Here is a 23,851-nt window from a genome sequence, read left to right as displayed (position 1 = left end):
CTCCTGCACAAGGATGTAATGAGAATATGGCATTGCATTATTTCATTTGTTTATTAAAGATGCAATGCAAAGCCAGGCAGAGTGCTTCTGCCAGCATAGCTTGTATTGTAAATAAAACATGGCCATGGCTCCAGACGGCCATTAGCCGATGTTAACAGCTACAGGGCTGTAGGCAAGCTGACCTTTCACTGCTGCACAATTTATGGGCACTGGCTGGCAGATCTCCACAGGAGCACCCCTAGACTGGCACTCACAGGAGAAGAGTATTAATTAGCAAGAAAGGACAGAATGTGATGGCCATGTCACCTTGAAAAAGTTTTGTTTCTTTGGAAACAGGTGTTATGCATGCTTCTAATGGCAGCATTACCTAGGGGAGTGCAACACCATTGTTGTGATTGAAAAACTACTTTGTTATGCACATTACAGTAATTCAATAAGAGTTTAATCATTTTCCCCTGTGACTGCCTCGGTTTTACCCTTTCACTCCTCAAGAGCTTTTTTGTCTTCACAAAGACAATTAAATAACCCAGTAGAATTATGGTAAGCCACTATGTAATAAAATTGGGAATCGTCTTTAAATTCATTAAAAATACTTAATGTTATCTACAAATAGATGAAAAATGTCAATGAATGAAGAAATACATCACAAAACCTGGCACAAAATATCTCATTGTGACTAGGGGAAACAGTTAAGTAAATAATAATTAAAATAAGGTTTAACTAACTAACTAAATAGATTAAAATACAATACAGAAATATATAAATAGTGCATAAACGTACGATGCTGAGTAGAAAAAAACTAAATTGGTTCTTTATACATGAATTTTCATGCATTTTCATTTTTAAGATGGGGGTCTCTTGCACAAGAATGATCATATTTTGGGGGTTCGTGGCATCTGTAAGATTAAAAAACCCTTAATAGGCTAATGAAGAGTGAAATATATATATATATATTTATGATGGACAGATTCTAAAATCTGTGATTGATTTTAGAATATCACCAGTAGGTGTCAGTAGAGGCATATTATTGTGACAGTGTCTCTGAAAAAAAAAAAAGCTAATCAGACAAAGGTAAAGCCTCTTTATTATATGTAAACAATGACATACCTTTATTATTGAGACAACATGTGTCATATTATTTTAATTAACCCTTTCATGCATGAATTATGACAACCTCAGTCAGATTTTTTTTTTCCTGTATTTTTTTGCTCTTGGGCATTTGAGATTTGAACTACAGTAGGCTATGCGTTTTTGGTTTTAACTGAATAAATACTGTATTAAACATAATACAGTAATAACACAGTAATACTGTGTGTATTTAACAAACCAATTAATAAAATGATATAAAATCACGTGAAAACTATAAAATATATACAAAAAAATATAACGACGCAGTGTCTCGTTCCCTGTTCTCAGGGAACAGAGGTTACAGTCATAACCTACACGTTCCCTTTCGAAAGAGAACTCGCACTGCGTCGATGGCGCTATTGGGGAACGATGTACAATCCCACCATGCTGAGAAGGGTGCATGCCAATTATGGCTTGTGACAAAAAGTCAGAACTGGCAGTTTCAACCTGAAATGTCAAGAACACACTCCCCCTTCAGGTCACATACAGGCTGTCAGTGACATTATTCCCTACGGTCACTGCCCAAGCTATAAGCCTCAAAGAGGCCTCCAAACATAGAAAAGCCTACCAAGGATGCTCAAGGGCTTAAAACCAACAGCTTCCATGGAAGGAGATCCTTTAAGGGAATATGGCCAGGGCATCCGAAAGGAGTCCTGTCCAGTCACTTTCTGAGGGGGACATTGAGTCAACCCTGCATGCCACCAGGGAGGCTAACCTGATCAAGTCTACTGACCTAGTCTTTCCAAACAACCTGTCTGTTTTCCTAAACAGAGTTTCTCACAAAAAACTATAGTTTCTTATGAAACCGGAACATAGAGACGGGCATCCTGGAGAGTAGAGCTCAGCATAGCACTCTATAACCCTTGCAAATGAGGGGAGTAACTCTACACAATCCTGGATCTACACAGTGCTATGAAAGATTGTTGAGGCTGGGCACTCTAACAAGGGGCCCTAGATAAGGGGAGCGCCTCCAGCTCGGGCTGATATAACAGGGAGGCCTCATGAGAGTCCTTCAACCTTCTAACCAGACTTAGGTTATATATATATATTTGACCAGGCTAGAATCAGGGAGGCTCAACAGGAGCCTACAACATGATGAATATTGCAAAAATCCACAAATAGTGAAGCAACCTTCAAGGAGGCCTGTGAAGGCCTGCTACTTGATAGTGATACTTGTTAGCAGAACTAGCCTCAGATATCATAGTACTCACAGAAATACTGTGGGCCCGGCTTTTCCTACTTTACATTGCCAATGGACAGTGGCAATTCTTTCAAACATACCACTTAAAACTTTCTAAACAGGGAACTGAGGTCTAAGGTATAACAACCTTTTATAAAGACCTACCAAGATCATCCTGCTGCTCATAGAGCGGCGGCCTAAATTCTATTCTTTGAATGAAGGCCTACCACCAAAAATCTAGAAAGCTCACTACCAAACCTGACTCCGGACCTTCAGAAGCATTCCGGATTAATGGGAAAATATCATCATCAGTCCAGCCCTCAGGCCTGATGTAAGAAGCGCCTGGGGTAAAGAGGAAGGGGATCCCTCACTGATGCTGGGAGCGCCTGTGTTGGATCACCTCCCTTAGATCTCTCGTCTTCCTTGAGTCGCGCCTTCTCTGTGACCTACTCCTTGTAGGAGGAGGAGGAGCACGAGAGGCGACGCTGAACCTCTGGCCCTGTCTCCGATCCTCGAACCGGGATGGGCCAGGCCCCCCTGGCTGTCTGGGTGTGGATTCGGATCGCAGCGTAATGCATGATTTAAATGCAGCCGAGCGTGCCTTCGCCTCTCTGAACTTTTCCACCACTGTCTCAACTGAGGTGCCGAAAAGTTTAGATGGTAAAACCGAGGCATCGGGGAGAAAAGGAGATCGTCCACTGCATCAGGGGAGAGACCCTGCCCCTTATCCAAATCCTTCAGCAGGTCGGCTTGGTATGCCTGTAACACAGACATCGTGTGTAAGGCAGCCCCAGCCTGACCTGCTACCGCGTATGCCCTGCCATTCAAGCGAGATGTCATCTTGAGTGGCTTGGAAGGCAGGGCCGGAGCTTTTAGTGCCAATGCCTCTCCAGCAGCGAGATTGTTTGCGACCGTCTCGTCAATTGGGGGCATCGAGACATACCCATGTTCACACATCCCCTCGACATCAGCGTAGTTTGCCCGCTGCTGTCGATGGATGCGTGCAGAAAATGGGTTCCTCCATGCCTTCTTGATCTCAGTATGCAGATCAGGAAGGAATGGAAGGCTCACAGGAGCTGGGGAGTTATGGTCAGAAAGGAACCGCTCATCCAACCGGCTGCGAACATGTCCTTCCAACACGCGCTCCCACGGCAGCTGAAGCCTCGCTCCATAATACGCGGGGCAGGGAGACTGTGAGGGTTCAGGTTGTACCTCTTCTTCACCCTCATTAGCCATCTCCTGCTCTCTCAGGCTAGGTGCCAGCAGAGCACTTGCTGCTGGATCAGAGGATGTAAAAGATAACACATCCTCATCCAGCAGCTCACCCTCGCGAGCTTCTGACGGGCGTGAGAGAGAAACGCCTCTCTCAAACTCATCAGCGAGCTCCATCTGGAAACCCCATGATCCGATTCTCCGCAGTGCCTCAGCACGAGTGGGACCCGAACCACTGGGCCCAGATGCCTGTCCCTCTTCCCTCGAGAAGAGGGCCAGACAAGAGCGGAGTTTTCTAAGCGGAAAACTCTCACATTCTGCACAATCAGATCCCTCGAGAGCTGATCGTGCGTGCTCTTCACCCAAACAGTAACAGACAAGTCATGTGTGTCATCTGGTGTCAGAAACCTGAGACACGGATCCACACACTTCTTGAAACACTTGTTTTCACTTGCCAGAATTCTTACCTTTTTCCGGTGATCGTAAATCAGACAAAACAGTCCCTGAAGACGAAAAGAGGATGACATGTTCTCTAGGCGCCCATTTTATACTTCCGGGTCGCACTAGTAGTGACGTCATAGGCTGTCGCCATTCAAATTCGATTGCCGTGATTGGATAGTTTTTCAGACACCGGTTCACCGGTTCACTTTCGAAAGGGAACCCTCACGCTATGGCCAGTCTACTAGACTAGAGTATGTCGATTTACACTTATTAGCTGATAATTCTGATTATGTTCAAAAGTGACAAATATTTACCATAGCTCTGAGAAAACCTCAGACTGAAATCTACGTTGATCTATAGATGTTTTCAGACTGGTAAGAGTAAAGCATTACAAGTAACATGCATTACGTAATCAGATTACTTTTTAATATAAAGAGTAAAGCATTACAAATAATGTGCAATACATAATCAAATTACATTTTAATGTAAGGAGTAAAGCATTACAAGTAACATGCATTACTTAATCAGATTACTTTTTAATATAAGGAGTAAAGCATTACAAGTAATGTGTGTCACGTAATCAGATTACTTTTAATGTAACGAGTAAAGCGTTACAAGTAACGTGCGTCGCGTAATCAGATTACTTTTTTATGTAATGAGTAAAGCATTACAAGTAATGTGCATTAGGTAATCAGATTATTTTTTTGATGTAACAAGTACAGTAATGCATTACAAGTAACATGCATTACGTAATCACTTTACTTTTGGATGTAACTGTAAATTACATTCTAATAACACAAATAAATTTATGTACAGCCCAAAAAAGCTGAAATACTGTATAGTTAGTGATCCATGATGTCTAATTTAGTGGACAGATGATCAATCAGAATTTCCTCCCAATCAATACTTGGAAAATTTAACAGTGATATGACTCCTTAGATGTTACTTTTTTCTTTTCTTTTTTTTACCTGCAAGAATCTTCTAGGATAGTAGTAATGTGTAGCTCAGTGTATAGGATGGGTTGGTCCACTGTAGTGGTTAATGTGCAGCTTTGCCATTCAAAACCCATCAAGACCTCTATGTGTGAAAGGGTTAATGTGGCGAGATATTATTTAGGCATTACGGCGCATGAAATAATTCCATCATTATCATCATCATCATCATCATCATCCTCATCCTTACAATGAGTTCTGTTGCCCAGCAACGCGACCTTAAATCGGTGGGCGTGGCTTTCTCTCCAAAAGCCTGCGCCGATTGGCCAAATCTATAGGTGTGTCGGTAGGTGTGCGCTGTCACGAGCTCGACTGGTGTCGGAGTGGTTTGACAGCAGTGGTTGCGGTGAATTTTAAATAGGACGTTTAAGGAGTACTACAGCCTCAATCGCACCACCGAGTTGAGATTTGGCAGTGTCACAGAGCCCGTGTGTTTTATTCCTGCCTGCATGGCGGCCTGGGATTGGGAGGTAGACGCGCAGCTCTTGTAAACAAAGCGCTTGTGTAACATTATGATCATGTTTTATCCGGTTTTATGGCCGTAATTACTGTGATCCTTCGCTTTTAGCTGGACTAAAGTAAACATTCACATAAGAACACATGTCTGTGCTATTTTCACAGCGAGTCTCTTATCACATAGTCTGTAGAGGACAATGCGTTTGCTACAGTTCATCAAGATTTTAACTCTTGTTGGAACCGAAGCGAAACTTTACAGCGTCTGTTGGTCTTTAAAGCTTGCTGATTCAGCCATCGGGTCAGTTGGTTTATTGGTTGGTTAAGTTAGTTAGTTAATTAGTTAGTTAGCTAGTTGTTTTTATGGTGATATTATTTTAAGTATCTTGCAGCATATTTTTTTCCGCAGTGTAAACACACTAACGTTACACACATAATGTAATAATAATGTCAACTAACATAGTCATGCATATCCTACTCGTCTATCATTTAAAATTTCATAAAAATAATAGTGTTATAGTTCAATTTAATTAAAATTTGAATTATGTTGTTAAGAATCCATTAGAATTCGGAACAGTATAATAAATGGAAGTCTATTTTATCTATGAATTCGACATTTTAATGCGATTATGAATGAACAGGAAATGAATCCCATGCTTTGTTGTCCAAAATATGATTCAAAAGTAGTTTCCAAGTTACATCAGTTACTTTATTTTGAAGTGTCTTTGTTACAGTGTGATTATACATTTAAGTACAAGTAGCCTACTTGGATTAGGTTTGGTTTATGGTTAGTTGCATGTAATTATGCATATTTTATAGTAATTACTATAGAAAGTACATGTAATGTCATGTGTAACAAGGACACTGTAAAATAAAGTGTTACCATGTAAAGTGTTATTTGAAGTTTTAGCCATTCTGTTCTATTTTTGTTAGTTTTTTTTTATGTTTATAGTTTATTTATTTTTATTTAAGTTTTAATTTCTAGCAAATTAAGTACAAGTTACACTACATGAAAATGAGAAATGAAGTAAAAATGTTACATTTTATTTATAATTAATGTTTATTTTATTTCAAATAACAAAAATGTACTGCAACTGTAACTGTAACCCTGCTGTGCAGTTGCATGGACCCCCTTTTCGACATTCTTTATATAAATTATCTTAAAGAGTTAATTAATTAATAATTATGTAATGTCCTTAATGTAATATTTTCAGTTTGTGTACTCTGGCATCCCCTAAAGTGAGTTTAGCACAGCTTTTGTACCCCACACATCTGCGACTACAGGGTCACAAGGACTTGTCCATTCGGTTCTGTTATGTAACTTGCTAAAAGGGTCACACACATAACGCCCGGTGTCATCTTGTCTTTGTTTGGGCGTTAAGAGTCTCATTCTTGAAGAGGTTCTATCAGAGGAATATCAGATTATAACGATTGTCATTTAATCATTCATAAACTGACTTGATAAGTCTTATCAAGTCAGTTTATGAATGATTCAATTATATGTTTTATTCTTCACATTATTTCACATAAAAATGTATTTGATCTTAGAAGTCTGAAATTATATGTATGTACAATTACAAAAGCACCGATACCCTTTTAGGCAACTTGTAAATTTATTCCCTTAAAATTAATTAGTAATCAGTAATTTTATAGCCTTTTATCTCTCTGGCCAAGTTTCTCTCACACAGCTGGCTTTGTCAACACTTTTTGATTATCATATATCATTATATAAGATTAGATAATTATGCAGGTTTTTGGAGAGATTATTAACACAGACACAAACTTTTGGCCATGACTATATTGACAGGTTGAAGTATAGAGAAACATCTGGCCTATATAAATGCACCTGCTTCTAAGCTCCATGTTTGCATTTCATAGTCCGTGTGAATCCGTATACCTTCATGTAATGCTGAGCTGTCTCTCTGTAGGCTGAATGTACTAAACAGACAGGATGTTTCTTGGGTGTGTGGAACAAAGTCATTCCTCCCACTATTGTTGAAATCCCAGCTGTCTTGTTTGTAAATGCATCCATCCAGACATTAAGGTTCTCTTATCTGATGCGTTTAGTTGACTTCTGCGTCCGTTTGTTAGTGTAACGCCAGGCAAACTCCTGACCGGAGAGAAGCAGGCATGCAGGGTGTGTGTATGGATTCGGACTTTGGCCCTGAAAGGGGTGCATGTATTTATTGGCAGCTGGTAGAGCATAACTGTGAATCGTGATCTGGTAAGCACTGATTTCATTCTGCTTTGCTCTGAGCTAGGTGATGATTTAAACACGAATTGTCATTGGTCTGTCGGCTTTAAGCAAAGACTTCTAGCTTTGCTCACAGCCTGTGTGAAAAGCGAAGTTTGGTATGTTCTCGTTTCTCAGCAAGGATCTGTTTTGGCATGATTTTTCCTAAATTTGTTCTGCTTTGTTGTAGTTATACTTGAGTCAATGACAACTGATTTTAAAATTGTTGTAAAACACGTTGCATGTTCTTGTTATTCAAGTTTCCAAAAACTTTATACTATTTTGAAGAACACATGTGAGTGTACACATCTTGATCATTATTTAATTCTTTTTAAAGGTGTTTAAGCATATTTTTGAAGATAAATGTTTTATTATTATTATTATTAATCCATAAATATTAGTCGTACATTTTACAACCTGAACTAAATGTAACTTGTAATAAGGTTTTAAATCTCTTAAAATGTCAGATAAAATAACAAATCTGACATTTTAAGAGACTTATTGACCTTGACACATTATCGTCAGGGTCTTCAGGATATATGTCAGTTGCATCACATGACTTTGACTTGGTGATCGAACTTTAATTATTAACATATTTTTTCTAAGAATAAATAATAATAATAATAAATAACTAATGTCAAACCAGGGTTTTTTCAAGAATTTAATTATTTTAATGAAGAGTTTTATTCACTACAATATCAGGACAATTATTAGCCTATACTTTATGTAAAATAAAAAAATATTTTAATTCAGAAATTAAAGGAATGCTCATCATAAAAGAGGTGTAGTCAGTTAATGTTTGTATCAGTTCCATTTTAATTTATTTTTGTGGATTGAATATGACTGGTCACGTCTTTTACCCTTTAACATCACTTTTGATCTGGTCATATTTTCTTTTTGGTAAATAACCTTTATTTACCAACACTGAGCAAACTGACCTGTCTTTATTTTTGCCAAATAGTCTTGACCCACATCCAAACTGTTCAGTTGCACCATGCAGTTGAGAAAAGCTAGGAATACGTGCGCTTTATCATGTCCACAATCAATATTTCTTTCAAGAACAAACTCACAAATGGTCTGTGGTCACAGATCAATCTTTATACTTCAGATCTGCTGTCTCTATGGGGCATGTAGAGATTCTGCTTCATCATTGCTTGTTGGCTGATGTAGTGGAAATTTCTTCACAGACACTGTTTGCTTTACGTGTGTTGTCTAATGCAGTGAGTCCAAGGCTGGTTCTGTGTACAGTATGTGAAAATAATGATGGGGAACACATGATCAGTTTGGCCTGTCTGCAAGTTTTTTGGATTCTAGGCTAAAGTACATCGACATTCATTGTCTTCTTGTGGATCTAAAATACCCCCAGGAACTGCTGTGTTGTTGTTACTACACGGTCAAGTCAGACAGCCGGTAAAGATCAACCAGGAAGGAGGGGGTAAATCAGCCTGTATTGGTTTCCAAGTCTTGTCAGCTGTGACCCTCCACAACAGGCTGCCTCCTCCTCAGCACGTAGGCTATGATGTGCCTGTGTGTCCTTCTCCAGCCAGAATAAGAAACACACACCTTGCACTGCAAAAATCATTTTATTAAGTGGTTTCGCAGGCATTTACTTATTTTACTAAGGATTTTCAGATATTTTTACTGGAAAATAACATACTGATTCGTTTTTTATGAACTGTCCCGTGATTCAGAGTTGTTAAACATAACTTGCTCCATTTGTTTATTAGGACACATTGAGGATTCATCTTGTGCATTCATACGCGCTGTCTTGTTTCGTGATCTGCACCACATCAATGGATATAACGTGTTGTTGACACCGAGGTGTTGAATGCTGTGCATCCATTGAGATATTTGTGTAGAATATATTGTAGTTTGGAAGCATGATATGGGGTTTGGTTTTTGCTGGTTAATGGCTCAGCTGGTCTCCATGGGCACATTTCCATTAGAGCAGAAACTGGCATTTCTCCTACACTTCACTTGGCTCCCGTGTGTTGTCATGAGGTTCAAGTCATGTGCATGTGTGCCCATGTGAGTGTCTGGGTTTACACTGAATAAATATAGTAGCTTCAGCTTATGCTTATTGCTCTGTTTCACACACCCAAATAATATACACAAATGCAGTCTCGCTCAAATGCATGCTACGTGTTTAATCTTGTTTACCATGAAATTACTGCTAGATTGTCTTTTTTCTAATGAAAAACAAAACAAAAACAAAACAAAAAACATATGTATATATATAGGCCTATATATAAAATCAAAAGTAAATTTGCTTTAAGTAAATTGGATATTAGACTCTGAAAATGATCTTAAACGTATCTTAAATGTTTTATAATGTAAGTATTGCAGGGTTTCTGCAGGTCTTTAAAAGTCTTAATTCACCCTTACACAAATGAAGGCGAAGGCCTTAAAAAGGTCTTAAATCAGAGCCAAAAGTCTTAAGTTCATGGCATTAAATGTTGCATGCTCTGCAAAAAATGATTTTCTTCTTCAGTATTTCTGTCTTGTTTTCCAGTACAAAAATATAAACATTCTTAAATCAAGATACATTCACCGGAGAAGCAAAATGTAAAAATTGTGTGAGTTTAAAACAAGAACAAACACCTGTCAGTGAGTTATGAAAACTTCCCTTTGAATTGATTTGATTTTTCTGACCCCACTGACAGATATTTGTTCTTGTTTTAATCAGAAACTCCCTTCGTTTTTTATCAGTTTCACAGAAAACAGAGGAAAAATATTTTTTATTTTTAGAAGGTACAGTAAAACTTATGTCCATATTCTAGTGGTTGGGAGCGGAGTGATTCAAGCTTTTTTTTTAAATGAAAAAAAAAAGTAATGGATATCTGTTGTATTTTCAAACTTTGAAGTGTTGCTAATACACCTCATTGTGTTTCTCCCTTGACATTTAGATAACATTGATGTATTATATTCCCAATTTATTCCTTAATTTTCTTTCCTTAGTCATAAAAGATCTTTAAAAAGTCTTAAATTTACCTTCATCAAACCTGCAGAAACCCTGTATGAGGTTTAAGCTTAAAACAAGACAAAAACTATTTGCCAGTGTGGTATTAATCTTAATTCAAGATGAAAACTTGTCTTAATATTGTATGCAGTTTTGCTTCTCAAGCAAATTGTAAACGTTTATATATTTTTACTGGAAAACAAGACACAAAACTGAAATTTTGTATACATTTTTTTACAGTCTCATGACTAATATGCTATAATCCTTCTCTAGCCAGTATGAGAAATACACACCTTACATGTGAAAAATATAAATAAAAAATATAAATTTACTTGACCAGCAAAATTACATAATTACATACAGTATTACAAGTCTATTTTGTAATAGATTTTTGTCTTGTTTTAAATATAACCCCCACCCCAAAAAATAAAGCAATTAAAGATATTAAAAACCACTCTCATTCCCTATGCAAATTTTAACCAGTAAGTGATTCTTGTTTTAAGGATATCTAAGCATGTTTCTATATTTTTACTGGAGAACAGGACAACATTTTTTGCAGTGTATTAACTAATATGTAGTCTTTATAGCAGTCTGTATGTTTCTCCAATAGGAACGCTTGTTACTGCACTCGTCTGTGCATGTTGTGTCAAGGGCAGAATCAGGAATGATTGTCGCACAGCGGCTGAGAGAACGCTGCGTGCGTTCACTGACTGAAGAATCATGCTCAGCTCAGGTTTCACAGCTCAACAGCTGGAGACAAACAGCTGGGTAAGATTTTTGCTGTTCTGCTTCGGGCAAATCTACAGAACGGAGAGATCAGGTATAACTTTAGAAAGCTGGCCGGCTTCCCCTCGCAGACAGTGCTGGAAACTGGGCTTGTCTGCCAAGCACTGATTTATGACAGCTTGTCGATGTTAGTGCGCAGTTTTGTCAGCTCTTTAGCACCTGCAGTTTATTTTAGATTGGCTGTGTTTGTCGCTTGAAGGTAAAGTGTGTTGTTACCTCCTCCAAAAAAATGGTGATCCATTGCAAAAGTGCTCGAATGTCAAGTCTGGCATTGGTTAGCCTTCTCCATGTCACTGCTGTAAGAAATTAAAGGGTTGAGTGGAATGCCATTTGAACCGTTGTCCTCAAGACCCCTCGAGCTGCCTTTAGAATTTCCTCTAGAGCGTCTGAATGCATTTGAGTAGTTAATTCTTTCGAATAGGATTGTTATCTCCTCCCCGGCAATGCACTTGAAACGTCTGGCCGCAGTGTTTGTGATATTATCAAGCAAATGAAGTGCATCAAAATAACTGCCCTGCAACCTCTCGAAATGCCTTAGCAACCACGTTACAACGCCCTGGAACCTTTATGTCTGGAAGGTCTACTTTTGACCTTGACCCAACCTTGAGATCACCTCAGTCGAGGGAGCACTTGGTCTTTGGTGGGTCTCTTCGACAAGTTCACATGGCAGGACGAATGAGATCACATTCCTGTGATGAAGCAGGCCAAAGCCTTTGAAACGCTCCCCTCATGTCTGAATAAAACGCTGCGAAAACTGAGCCTGGGGTTTCTGTGGCAACCCCTCTTAAACACGTTACTTCTTTAGCACTGCTCTGAATGGAACTTCTTCTAGTCAGTGTTTCACGGAGACCAGGTTGCAGTTTGCATACCAAGTAGACATTGAGTCTCCATTATTATCACAACCAAACAGTGATGTTTAAAATAACAAAATAACTGCTATTTTTTCTTCTTTTTAATAATTGAACTTTCAATTCTGCTTTGATTTCAGTGAGTTGCTCTGAAATCATTTTAATGTTTTACTTATACAAATACATTTTGATGACAATGGACCTTAGTCAGGGTAGCAGAACCATATTTAATTTTGACAATAATGAGAACAAGACTGTGAGGGATAGAATTACAGGTTGTTCAATGGATTGCAATGTTGTTTAACAACATAACGATTGTTCGCAACATTCCAACACTTTCATTCAGTAGAAAAACAAATGAAAATTGCGTGATCTAGGACATTTATTCAGTGCGTGCCATTGTAAAAACTGTAAGTCTATCCCTCACAGCCCCGCATTAAATTCAATAGCACCTGAAATCTCTGGTTGTTGTTTTTACCTGTGTGTGGCCATTAATCCCAGTGTAATCTAGGGATTGTGTCTTGCAGTTATTTAAAAGATATGAAACAATATTTTCTTCACTCAATCTTCACTTTTCTTGTCGTTGTTTTGTCTTTGCAGACGGATGAATGATTCAAAGCTTGCCGTGGTCCAGCGCCATGGTAGATATGCCGAGTCTGTACAGTCCCTTGTCCCCGCTGGGCGATCCAATCCTGGACAGCCCTCTGTGTGGAGAACTCATTGGTGAGATGGAGGTGCTCGAGGACATCTCTCGGTCTCTCAGCGACGATACTTTCAACTTTCATGTGCTGGAATACCAGAGCTGCAACACATTAGTAGACGACTCCACTGTCTCAGGTAGAGCATTTGGACACACGCAATCCGAACAATAATCCTAACCAATCAGGGCTATAAAAAAAAGGGTTTCACTTTTGGTCCCTTTAACACATTCTGTTGACTTTAAGTAACTTTGCACCTACATGTCTACTAACTCTCAGTAGAGTGTTAGTAGACTGGTAGGGTTAGAATAACCACAGAAACATGTAGTTGCAAAGTTACCATCAAAATAAAGTGTTAGCAGATATTAAACCGAGAGTCTACTAATACTCTAATGAGAGTTAGTTGACATGTAGTTGCAAAGTTACTTATAGTCAACAGAATGTTCAAAGGGGACCATCAAAATAAATTGTTACCAAAAAATCTTAAATCAACCCTAATCTGTCAAGTTAAAGAATTAACCATTTGCATTCATTTGATTTTATATAAACAACCAGACATAAGTTTGGACACGGTTGACGATTTTAAAATCATTTTGATCAAAAGGCTTATCCTTAAATGCTGTATTATATTATAGAAATTTTACATTTTGTAGATAAATACAAGTTGTGCGAACTGTATGAATTTATTAATGAAACAAAAAATTAAGGAAAAGTATATATCCACACTTTGCTTATTTGCGTTAAATTAGGACTTTTAGGATCATCTTAAATGCATCTGGGTCATGTGATGTTGTGATGTTGACCGTGCACATGTTTGTCTTGTAGATGTCTTAACCCCGGCATCTAGTCCGAACTCAGAAGTGTTCGCGGCCATCACCGGTCAGGACGAGAACTCCTCCGGTTCTCTCGCCCTCGAGTGCCGCGTCTGCGCCGACCGGGCCTCAGGTTTCCACTACGGAGTGCATGCCTGCGAAGGGTGTAAGGTAAGCGCACGTGCAAAGTGTACAGTGGAAAATTCTCACACGAGGGCCAAGAGTCATTATCGAAGCACCCTCAACTTTTTCCTGCTTGCCATTAGTACAGACACTTTCATAACCACAAATCTGTCCGGGACAGAAAACACTTGAGCGAGCACACCAGGGTCAACATAGAGCACGCAAGTTTTTGGAGTATTTTCATAGCTACTTTTGCAAAAAGACTGAGAGTTCCCCCGAGGCTTTTTCCCCCTTCGTACATGTGAGGTGAAGCGTGCACAAGAGCTGTTGCTTCATGTGGTGCATGTCAAAATCATCAGAAGGACTCGGTGCGTACCTCCGCACAACACAGCCCAGCTGACTCGAGCCTGGGTCACAGCCATTCTCTTTCCTTTAAAGTTAACTACCACCAGCCCAGTTATTGCCATGTGCCATGTGTTTTTCTCCAGCAAGGGCAGACTTTGACCGTTGGCACGCCTCAGGGTGCACTTAAACTGGAACAATTACAACCGAAGGTTTATTGCTAATGCAGTTTAACACTTTTCATTTTGCACTTTAAAATATACGTTATATGTGTTTTGTTTGAAGGAATCATGGTAGTTGTAGTTAAGCTACTTTTAAAATGAAATGCTAATTAAAAATATATTTTGTGTGAAACTAGTCATACATAATCAGGATCTCTGTGGACTGACTAAGTTTATTATTCAGTTCAGTTCACTGGTTTCAAGTTTCATGCACCTCTGGTTTAACTCAATTTCATGTTAGTTAATTATATAGTTTGAGATTTACACAGTGTACTAACTAGGAAAAATGATAAAGTAACAAGCGCTAAAAGCTATTATTCCAAGTGAATCTGCGACTAGGACGGGACATTTTGTCCGTCACGTAGTTTGTTTTTCCATGGTGTTGAGCTCTGTAGCCCCTCCCACATTGAAATTTCATTGTTCTAAAACAACTGTATATTATCAAATTCCTTTTGAGAACTTTGAGGTGCGTAAGACCTGGAGAAAGCTCCTCAACAGCTGTCGCTCGGCTGACGGGGGATGCTTCCATAAGGATTCAATTTCAAATCCGCCATCTTTGCTTGTGGGTGCACGGTACTGCAGCAAGGTTGTTTTGAGTGACATGTAAAATCTTGACTCCTGCCTTGATATCATCACGGGTAGTTGTTTTGAACAAAGCGCACTGCAGGAATAATCCAGGAAACAGTCGTTAATTCAAAAATACTCACAGCACCTCAACATTGACAAGATAGTACAAGGACTGCAAGAACACAGGGAGGGAACAAATGAGGGAACTAATAAGCTAGTTAATTGGACAACAGGTGTAATGACTCAAACAGACACAAACTTGGAAATCTAGGTCAACTGACAGGGCACACAGGTGAACAGGACAGAACCAAAAACACAAAGAAACAAAGTAAAAACAGCATACATGTTACAGGTATTCAGTGTCCTAAAACTCAGGGTTTCACTTTATTTTGATGGTCCCTTTAACACATTCTGTTGTCTTTAAGTAACATTGCACCTAGATGTCTACTAACTCTCATTAGAGTATTAGTAGAGTATTAGTAGACTGGTAGGGTCCGGGTTAGAATAAGTTGACATGTAGTTGCAAAGTTACTTATAGTCAGGAGAGTGTCTGTTGGAGGACCATCACAATAAAGAGTTATCAGATATTAAGCAGACAGTACACTAATACTCTAATGAGAGTTAGTTGACATGTTGCAAAGTTACTTATAGTCAACATAATGTTCAAAAGGGACCATCAAAATAAAGTGTTACCAAACTCAGAAGTTCAGTACCTCGTCCATTTATTTTTTTATTTTTTTAAATGGGTTTTTGATTAAATGCCTGAAATAAGGTGGTTCAAGGTATTATCACATTGTATTCTACCTATGGCATAATATATCAGTATTACCCCACTCATGGTGTTATTAGGCTTTTACAAGTCCTGAAAAAGGTGGTTGCTAACAAAACTTTCCAACGTTAGGTTTTGAATAAAGATTAAAAGATTTGTCAGAGGCTTAGTGGTGGTGACGTTGAAGTCTGGCGACCATTGTGTAGTTTGTTTACTGTCTGACTTTAGCTTTTTACTTCTGGCAGTTGTATTTAGGTATCAGAATTCATTTTTCAAGTTCAAGTTTTTCATTTGTGAAGATTACCTTGATGAACAAAACATGTAAGAATCATATATTTTTGTTGGACACAGAGCTTATTTTCTGCAATGATCAAAAAGCCAATGGAAAAAAATCCTATTGGGTTTTTGTCGAGGGAACCAGGGTTTTTCTAACCTCCGGACTGTCCTAGAAAAGTACGCTAGCACTGCAGAACTCTATTAGTGTAACGAGAGATGAACAATCACCAACATTTTCAAAAAACTGCAAAATTGTATGCTAGTTAAGACTTAGAATCTTGTTGTGGGCAATTCCACGCAAAACTGTCACATCCATAACGCCGACTAAATACCATGGCATTTTGTTGGAGTTATGGATGTGACAGTTTTGCGTGGAATTGCCCTTGTAAAGTGTTTCTTAATGGTTTATTCGCTTTGAAAACAGAAATTCTACCTGATACATTTAACATTTTTATCTTGTGTTTTCTTTTTGAGGTAAATCTGGAAGAATAAATTAGTCATTTGCAGCGTGCAGATATATTTTAAACTTCACTTCCCACAGCTTTTGAGAACAGTAGGAAATAATGCTTTGTCCTATAATGGTTGGTATTCAGAGGCTAAACACAGTGACGAGCTGTTCCCTCAGTCCGGTTTTATCGTTTGGTATGTTCGGTGTGTAGAGATGCGTCATCGGTTCTGTTTTTAGCTCTGGAAGCGATCCGTGACAGTCTGTCATGAGCTCTCATCTGATACCGTTTCCATTGTCAAGCACGTGTTCTGCTTTTCCCTGTTGAATAATTCGTCTGGAGGGAACACAAAGGGTCTGTGCTGTAACTGTGACCCTTACTACACATACCAGTCCACAGTGTCTATTCCGATGAAATTATGACAAAGATCATTCACTGTATCTTCATTACTATTCGATTTCGAAAATGATTTTCACAATGTACCTTTTCCCAAGCATCTATCCAAGACCACCTGGAGTTACTGAAATATTGTATAGCCTTATCTGAAAAATAAACAGTTAAAGTGTTTTGACATTCTGCCACACATGCACACACTCTGTATCTGTTCATAGATATGCAGTGTTCTTGAGAAATAAATATTTTTATGGTGTGAATCTTATCGCACATCTTATCTCATTAGCATTTGGTTTATCGAGGTCACTTTATAACGTCTTTATAATGTATTGGGCCTTAGGGAGCAAAGTCCTTATATTTATGTTTACATTTTGAATCGGTTGTATATTACAACATGAGAATGTACAATTTGGTATCATACTTTTTTTTTTTTTATCATTCAGAGCTTGCTTTTTAAAGTGTCTTTTATGAATTTTCCACAGGGCTTCTTCAGGAGAACCATTCGACTCAAACTGGAGTACGACAAGTGCGAACGCAACTGCAAGATCCAGAAGAAGAACAGAAACAAATGTCAATACTGCCGTTTCCGCAAGTGCCTTGCAGTGGGCATGTCCCACAATGGTAAGAGCTTCACAAAGAGCAAATGATTATAGATTAGAGTCGGTTTATGGCTTGATGATTAAAGAGCTTTAATTGTTTTATTGGTAATCAAGATGGTGTTCTGTTTTACTACAATAATATTTCGTAACACGTACTTTAATTGCTTCTTTGAAGGCCAGGAAATTTAGATTACAATCAAAATATAAAACAACAACTTTAGATTATCTTAGCTTTGACATCATGAGGTAGCACAAATCTACGCTATACAAGGGAAGGGCTATCACAGGATAACCGCAGATGAACTAAGTGACACGGAAGACACGCCGCCCCGTTCTATCACGGGACTTTGACCTGGATCTAGGGTAGTCTCTTCTGTTAGCGAGGACTAGTGTCATGTGCCACTGTTAGTGTAATCCCTTCAGAGGTAGATCTGTATCATATCACGCCATACACCCCCCCTCCCATGTCTGCCCTTTGTCCCGCTGCTGATGAAGTGGCAGCAGTGTAATGACCTAAAGTTCTACCACTCGTGGTTTGTGTATAAACTGGAGCTGATGATTCAATACGTTAACGCAGTGCAATTGATTATATATATTTTTTTTTTTAAAGGCAAACAGATTAACGCAATCAGTGCCCTCTGACCCGCATTTGAGTTTTGGGGATTTTTCTACCATCCAAGCTATTTGAATGTGGATCTGCACATACACCAGCAATCAAAAAGGACCCGTTCTGGTATTTATCATCCAATCTGTGATATTAAGTTTTTCTCAGACAGATTGATAAATGCAATTGCAACACAAAAAAAACGTGACTCTTGAAAGCGTGCCTCTTGACCCTTGGCCCTAAAAAGTAAACTTGGCATAAAACCAGCCTAGCTTACCATGTCCTCTTCTATAGTACTGCATAAGTTACTTTTGACAAGAAATGCAACAATCACACAATCGGTGAGTGCATTCAAGTGAAGTCACCTTTATTTATATAGCGCTTTTTACAATGCAGATTGTTTCAAAGCAGCTTTACAGTGATAACAGGAAAATAATGCAACAAAGTTTGTTTCGGCTGTGCAGCAACTCTAGAAGAATATAGTGTCATTGTCCAGCTTAAGTAAGTTCAGTGTTCATTTATTTCGGCTGTACAAATCGTTAGTTATTAATTTAGTTCTTATATCTATACAGCAGCTCTGGAGAAAACAGTGATGTCATCGTCCAGCTCAGTTCAGTTCTCATACAATGGTGTCAGTGCAGTCAGATCAATAATATTGTTGAATATTAAGTGTCCCCAACTAAGCAAGCCAGAGGCGGACCCATACATCCTATTAGGTGACAGAATGGAGGGGGAAAAAAACCTTGGGAGAAACCAGGCTCAGTCGGGGGGAACTGGCCAACATACGAACAGTGTATGATTATGATTCAGGCAGCATTACAGGTCAGAAGTCAGATTGGATCGGAACATTGAAAATATTGAATCCAGTTACATCTGGTTGAAGATCGAATTCATCAAGCCGGTATGGATACGGGTGTTGTTGAGGATCTGTGCCACTGGCTTGTGTCGATGAGGCCTTCACAGGGGAGAGTTTAGTTGACACAATCTCTGCTGACACTTCAGGGCTACGTTGTGGTCGTGTTTAGGCGCAGGTCCTTCATCTGATCTGGATAAGGCCCTGATCCGGCTGACTACGGTAACCTCGGGATAAACAGAGAGACAGACAGACACTTCCGCTTCATAGACAGCGATCGTGGGATTTTGGAACCAATGTTGATAATAAATACCATTAGACTGGCAAAGCAGATGATTAAATGTATGTACCAGACCGTAATAAACTTATGGTTTATTTGGGAAAATATAACTATTTTGCAGAATGCTTTCAAAAGCTTTGGCTTTCTGTACCAAATTAGGCTCTGGTGTAGGCCTTCCTTTGCCAAATAACCCCAGCTTTTCTTTAAAAGTTATTCTTGAAATTGGTGTGGATAATAAATTAGCAGAGATGTCCTCCTCACTAATGTAATCCAGCTGTAATTTCATAGCTGGACCATCATTCACAGAACTGAAAGCTGTAGGCGGAAAAATTCTAATATGGAGAAAATGGGCATCTACACAACACAACACAAACTGAATAGGCAGATACGAAGGGTTTATTTCAGAAAAAGTTTATTGTCAATTTATGAATTCCAAAAATAACATTAGAACTGGGTTACCTTCTGAGGTCAGTGATGTGGAAATAAAACATGCATACACAATGAATTAATTAAGCAACATATTTTTTTATTTTTTTTTATCAAATAACAGCCCTAGTGTGAACATTTGGTTACACTTTATTTTAAGGTGACGTAGTTACAATGTACTTACTCAAATAAGTACTGAGTAATATTAATCAACTACATGTACTTACTATAGAGTTAGGGTTGGGTTAGGATTTGGTTTAGGGTTAGTTACTTGTAATTATGCATAATTTATTGTTATTACTATAGTAAGTACATGTAGTAACATGTAACTACGTCACCTTAAAGTGTTACCGAACATTTTGTTAAGCATGTATGTATCTGCCTTACTGTGTGTGTGTGTGTGTGTGTGTGTGTGTGTGTGTGTGTGTGTGTGTGTGTGTGTGTGTGTGTGTGTGTGTGTGTGTGTGTGTGTGTGTGTGTGTGTGTGTGTGTGTGTGTCTCAGTCTCATGGGAACTCGTGTCACTGTGGGGACCTACATTGAGGTTCCCATGAGGAAACAAGCCTATAAATCATACAGAATGATTTTATTGTCTAAAAAGTAAAAAGAAAAAGAAAGTTTTCTGTGATGGGTAGGTTGAGGGGTAGGGTTGGTGTAAGGGGATAGAATATACAGTTTGTACAGTATAAAAACCATTACATCTATGGAAAGTCCCCACAAAGATAGTGAACCAGACGTGTGTGTGTGTTCCTCTTTTGTTTGTATACGGTACATTAACTGTGGCATTATGCATGATGCTGTACCTATTTTTATTGGTAATATGTGTGCGTGCGTCTTACAGCTATCCGTTTTGGGCGGATACCCCAATCAGAGAAGCAGAGGCTGAAAGCAGAGAAGGATGTCGGCGGGAAAGAGGAGCACCAGTCTCTGCAGCCGGACACGAGGAGTCTGACCAGGCAGATGCATGAAGCCTACCTCAAACACTTCCACATGAACAAAGCCAAAGCACGCGTGTTTCTCACGGGCAAGACCAGCACTCCGGTGAGTAACTGCAGTTGGGGAGCTAGCTAACTCACTCACTCACTCACCCACTATTCACATTGTATTGCTCACGAAAGCAGAGTCAAATGAGGCGATAATCAAAATCTCCTAATCTCTACTAATCTGTCTGTTAAAGCACTGGAAAAAAATGATATAAGTCCTTGCACAACATTGTTGCTGTTTTTATTTAAATGCAGCCGTTCATTGGTATGGAATCATGGTTATATTTATTGTAGTTGTTAATACAACTCTGTCCTTCATTGAAGCCCTTCGTCATCCACGACATGGACTCTCTCCAGCACGCAGAGCAGAATCTACTCACCCAGCTGCTGGGCAACGTGGCGTCCGGCGACACCTCCACTCTGCGGGAGAGAGAAGTGGAGGCCCGGCTCTTCCTGTTCTGTCAGTACGCCTCGGTGGCGACGGTCACGGAGTTGACGGAGTTCGCCAAGGCCTTGCCCGGCTTCGCCACCCTGGACCTCAACGACCAGGTGACTCTGCTGAAGTACGGCGTGTACGAGGCGCTCTTCGCCCTGCTGGCCTCCTGCATGAATAAAGACGGGCTTCTGGTGGCTCGCGGCGGAGGCTTCATCACCCGCGAGTTTCTGAAGAGTCTACGCAAGCCCTTCAGTGACATGATGGAGCCCAAATTTCAGTTCGCCATGAGGTTCAACGCTCTAGAGCTGGACGACAGCGACCTGGCGCTGTTTGTGGCTGCCATTATCTGCTGCGGAGGTGAGACGCAGGGAGAGTAACGAGAAGTGAAATAGAGGCAGTGCAAATCTAAATGAAAAGCTGACTAGCAGTTTTAAAAATGGCCATTACTCAGAAATGAAATACTTGACATGAAATTGATGATGCGGTTTTTGTCATGCTTCACTCCAACTGGAGCGGAGGTTTTTAAACTGGGAAAAAATATAATATATTTGATAAATATATTTGACAAAAACAAATGTAGGGCTTGTCCAAGTTAAAGCATCTTCAAGTTGGCAATTATGGTCAAAAGTAATTATTTTTGCTTTGCTTTGCTTGATTTATTTATTTACTCATGTATTTATTATGAAAAGCACATACCTTGCTGTCCAGAAATTGTGATGTATATGCTTTTCCTTATACATTGATTTAAATTTGATACTAAATTAGAACCTAAACTTCCCCTGTACCCCTGTTCATGAGCATCCTACATGTTAATATCTCACCTCCTTTGCTGAACTGTTAGTAGGTTAGTTGTGGTTCAGGTTGTTTTTTTATGTCACCTCTGGAGTCCCACAGCCAATAGCTTTTGAGAGACATGATGATAATGGTCAGAGTGAGATGGGGATATTGTTCTCCTGAGGACTAGCAAAAATAACCACAGTTTCCTTTTCCGCCGGTTCCAGCGGCAACCCTCGGACCCGCGGTCGTGCGGCGGGGACCAAAAACGCAGACAGTACCTCAAACCACCAGCTTCCTGGAGAACCGCTCTGACTCTCTTTTTTCTTTTAACCTATATGCTAAAGAGAGACACCGTTAGCAAAATGACACTTGAACAATAAATGTTTTATCAATATCTGTGGACACACTGTACAGATAAATCTAGTGATGTCACACTACCGAAGTTAAAGTCAGTGTCCTTTATTTCAAATGTTCAGTATTAATAGAAATATGAATAATTTAAGAGAAACTAAGGGCATGTAGCTTCTAATTAGTTTTCAATTAAGTCATTTCAAGTTTTCATTCAGGTAAACAGACTTGATACCAAAGTAACGGTGCTTTTGACATCCTGACATGTCTCTTTTGTCTCTCTCTGTGTGGATCTCCATTGGCAGACCGTCCAGGACTGAGTGACGTGTCACAGATCGAGCACATCCAGGAGAGCGTAGTTCACGCCCTACGGCTCCACCTGTTGTCCAACCACCCCGACAACGGCTTGCTCTTTCCCAAGCTGCTGCAGAAACTGGCCGACCTGCGGCAGCTGGTGACAGAGCACGCGGAGCTGGTCCAGGAGATCAAGAAGACAGAAGATGCTTCACTCCATCCTCTTCTGCAGGAGATCTACAGAGACATGTACTGAGAGCTCGAAGAAGAGCTGGTGCACGAGAGATCCCTCTGCGTTCGGGACAGGAGACGAAGAAAGCCTTTGAGTTGCTGAATGCTAGGCTCCAAGGGGGAGGAAGACTGGATGAAACATCTTTGGGGTGTGTGCCTTTATACTGCTGTGACATTATAGGGCAAAGCCAGTGTAAGTTTAGGCTCATTAATATTGCACTAACCTTTAATAGGGAACTGACCTTTACAAGGACGGTAATAATCCCCTAATAAGTGCAATATATGCTTTCAGTCTATAATGTGTTCTCGTAAAAAAAGCCAATCAAGCGAATGGTATTCAAGTGTAGTAAGCAAACAGTACACACACACACACACACATAGAGAGAGAGCTCGAGTGCTCATTAAAGTGCCATTTTCAGCTTTATAAGCATGTGTTTTTCTGTTGCTTTTGACACATTTGGCTACATTGAGATGATGTGCTGGTGCTTTCCTTTTCCACCTTAATGTAATATTTGCAGGGCGGGGCTTCAGATCAAGTGTAACTTCCAGAGCGGTTGACGTCGCATCACCGCTTCTGCCAAATAAGCTCCGACAGTAAAGATTTAGGACCGGCAATTGCATATCCTGAATAAGGGGTGATTTTTCATGTTTTAGTGCTAGAATGAAATGTATTGGGAGAGCCATATAAATCAGATTGTTTGTTACCTCATTTGAAATGCTTGTATATTGAACACCATTTGTAAAATATTTTGTATAAAAAATATCATCGTACACTGTATAGCACTCCAACTGTAATTTTATTGTACAAATGTGTTATGTGTTTTGACTCAGTACTTGTATTTGATCGGTAAATTATTGTTTTACTGGGTTTTTTGTAGGGAAAATTTTAATTTTCTTAATTTTGAGCCAGATCTACTTGTTGATGCAATTTACAAGACCCTTGATTATCAGAAATTGCATTGTAGACTTGCATTTTAACAAAGAGTATAGAAGCCAGTATAAGTTATTTGATTTGAATGAAACATTTAATTTTCAGTTGTGGATGTGTAATTGTTTGTAGTTTGAAATTAAATATAATGTTCATAAAAAAAAAAAAGTTTATAAAAAACGTGCAATATCGGCATGGAAGTGTTTTATTACTG

At 39.3% G+C, this 23,851-nt stretch overlaps 1 protein-coding gene across 5 annotated transcripts; it reads left to right on the top strand.

Moving 5' to 3' along the window:
* Positions 1-5,286: 5,286 nt before the first annotated feature.
* Positions 5,287-23,842, top strand: pparaa (peroxisome proliferator-activated receptor alpha a). 5 transcript variants are annotated; one of them, XM_082167838.1, is made up of 7 exons: positions 5,287-5,423; positions 12,833-13,069; positions 13,756-13,913; positions 17,362-17,500; positions 20,482-20,681; positions 20,948-21,416; positions 22,490-23,842. In XM_082167838.1, exons 2-7 carry the CDS (start codon positions 12,841-12,843, stop codon positions 22,732-22,734), a joined length of 1,440 nt encoding a protein of 479 aa, XP_082023964.1. In that variant the 5' UTR covers positions 5,287-5,423; positions 12,833-12,840; the 3' UTR covers positions 22,735-23,842. The 5 variants fall into 5 exon arrangements, with proteins under 5 accessions (XP_082023964.1, XP_082023968.1, XP_082023966.1 ...); XM_082167842.1 differs by lacking the exon at positions 5,287-5,423 and adding an exon at positions 5,442-5,707; XM_082167840.1 differs by lacking the exon at positions 5,287-5,423 and adding an exon at positions 5,752-7,630.
* The last annotated feature ends 9 nt before the right edge of the window (positions 23,843-23,851 follow it).

Source organism: Leuciscus leuciscus (genome assembly GCF_965113295.1).
Source record: "Leuciscus leuciscus genome assembly, chromosome: 4".
Classification (NCBI taxonomy): domain Eukaryota; kingdom Metazoa; phylum Chordata; class Actinopteri; order Cypriniformes; family Leuciscidae; genus Leuciscus; species Leuciscus leuciscus.
Note: the sequence above shows the minus strand (reverse complement) of the source record. Positions and strands in the feature narration are given on the sequence as shown.

Coding starts and splice junctions, on each gene's coding strand:
- pparaa (XM_082167838.1), top strand. CDS start 12,841: ATGATTCAAAGCTTGCCGTGGTCCAGCGCCATGGTAGATATGCCGAGT. Junction 13,070..13,755: donor AGACGACTCCACTGTCTCAG/GTAGAGCATTTG, acceptor TTTGTCTTGTAG/ATGTCTTAACCCCGGCATCT. Junction 17,501..20,481: donor AGTGGGCATGTCCCACAATG/GTAAGAGCTTCA, acceptor TGCGTCTTACAG/CTATCCGTTTTGGGCGGATA.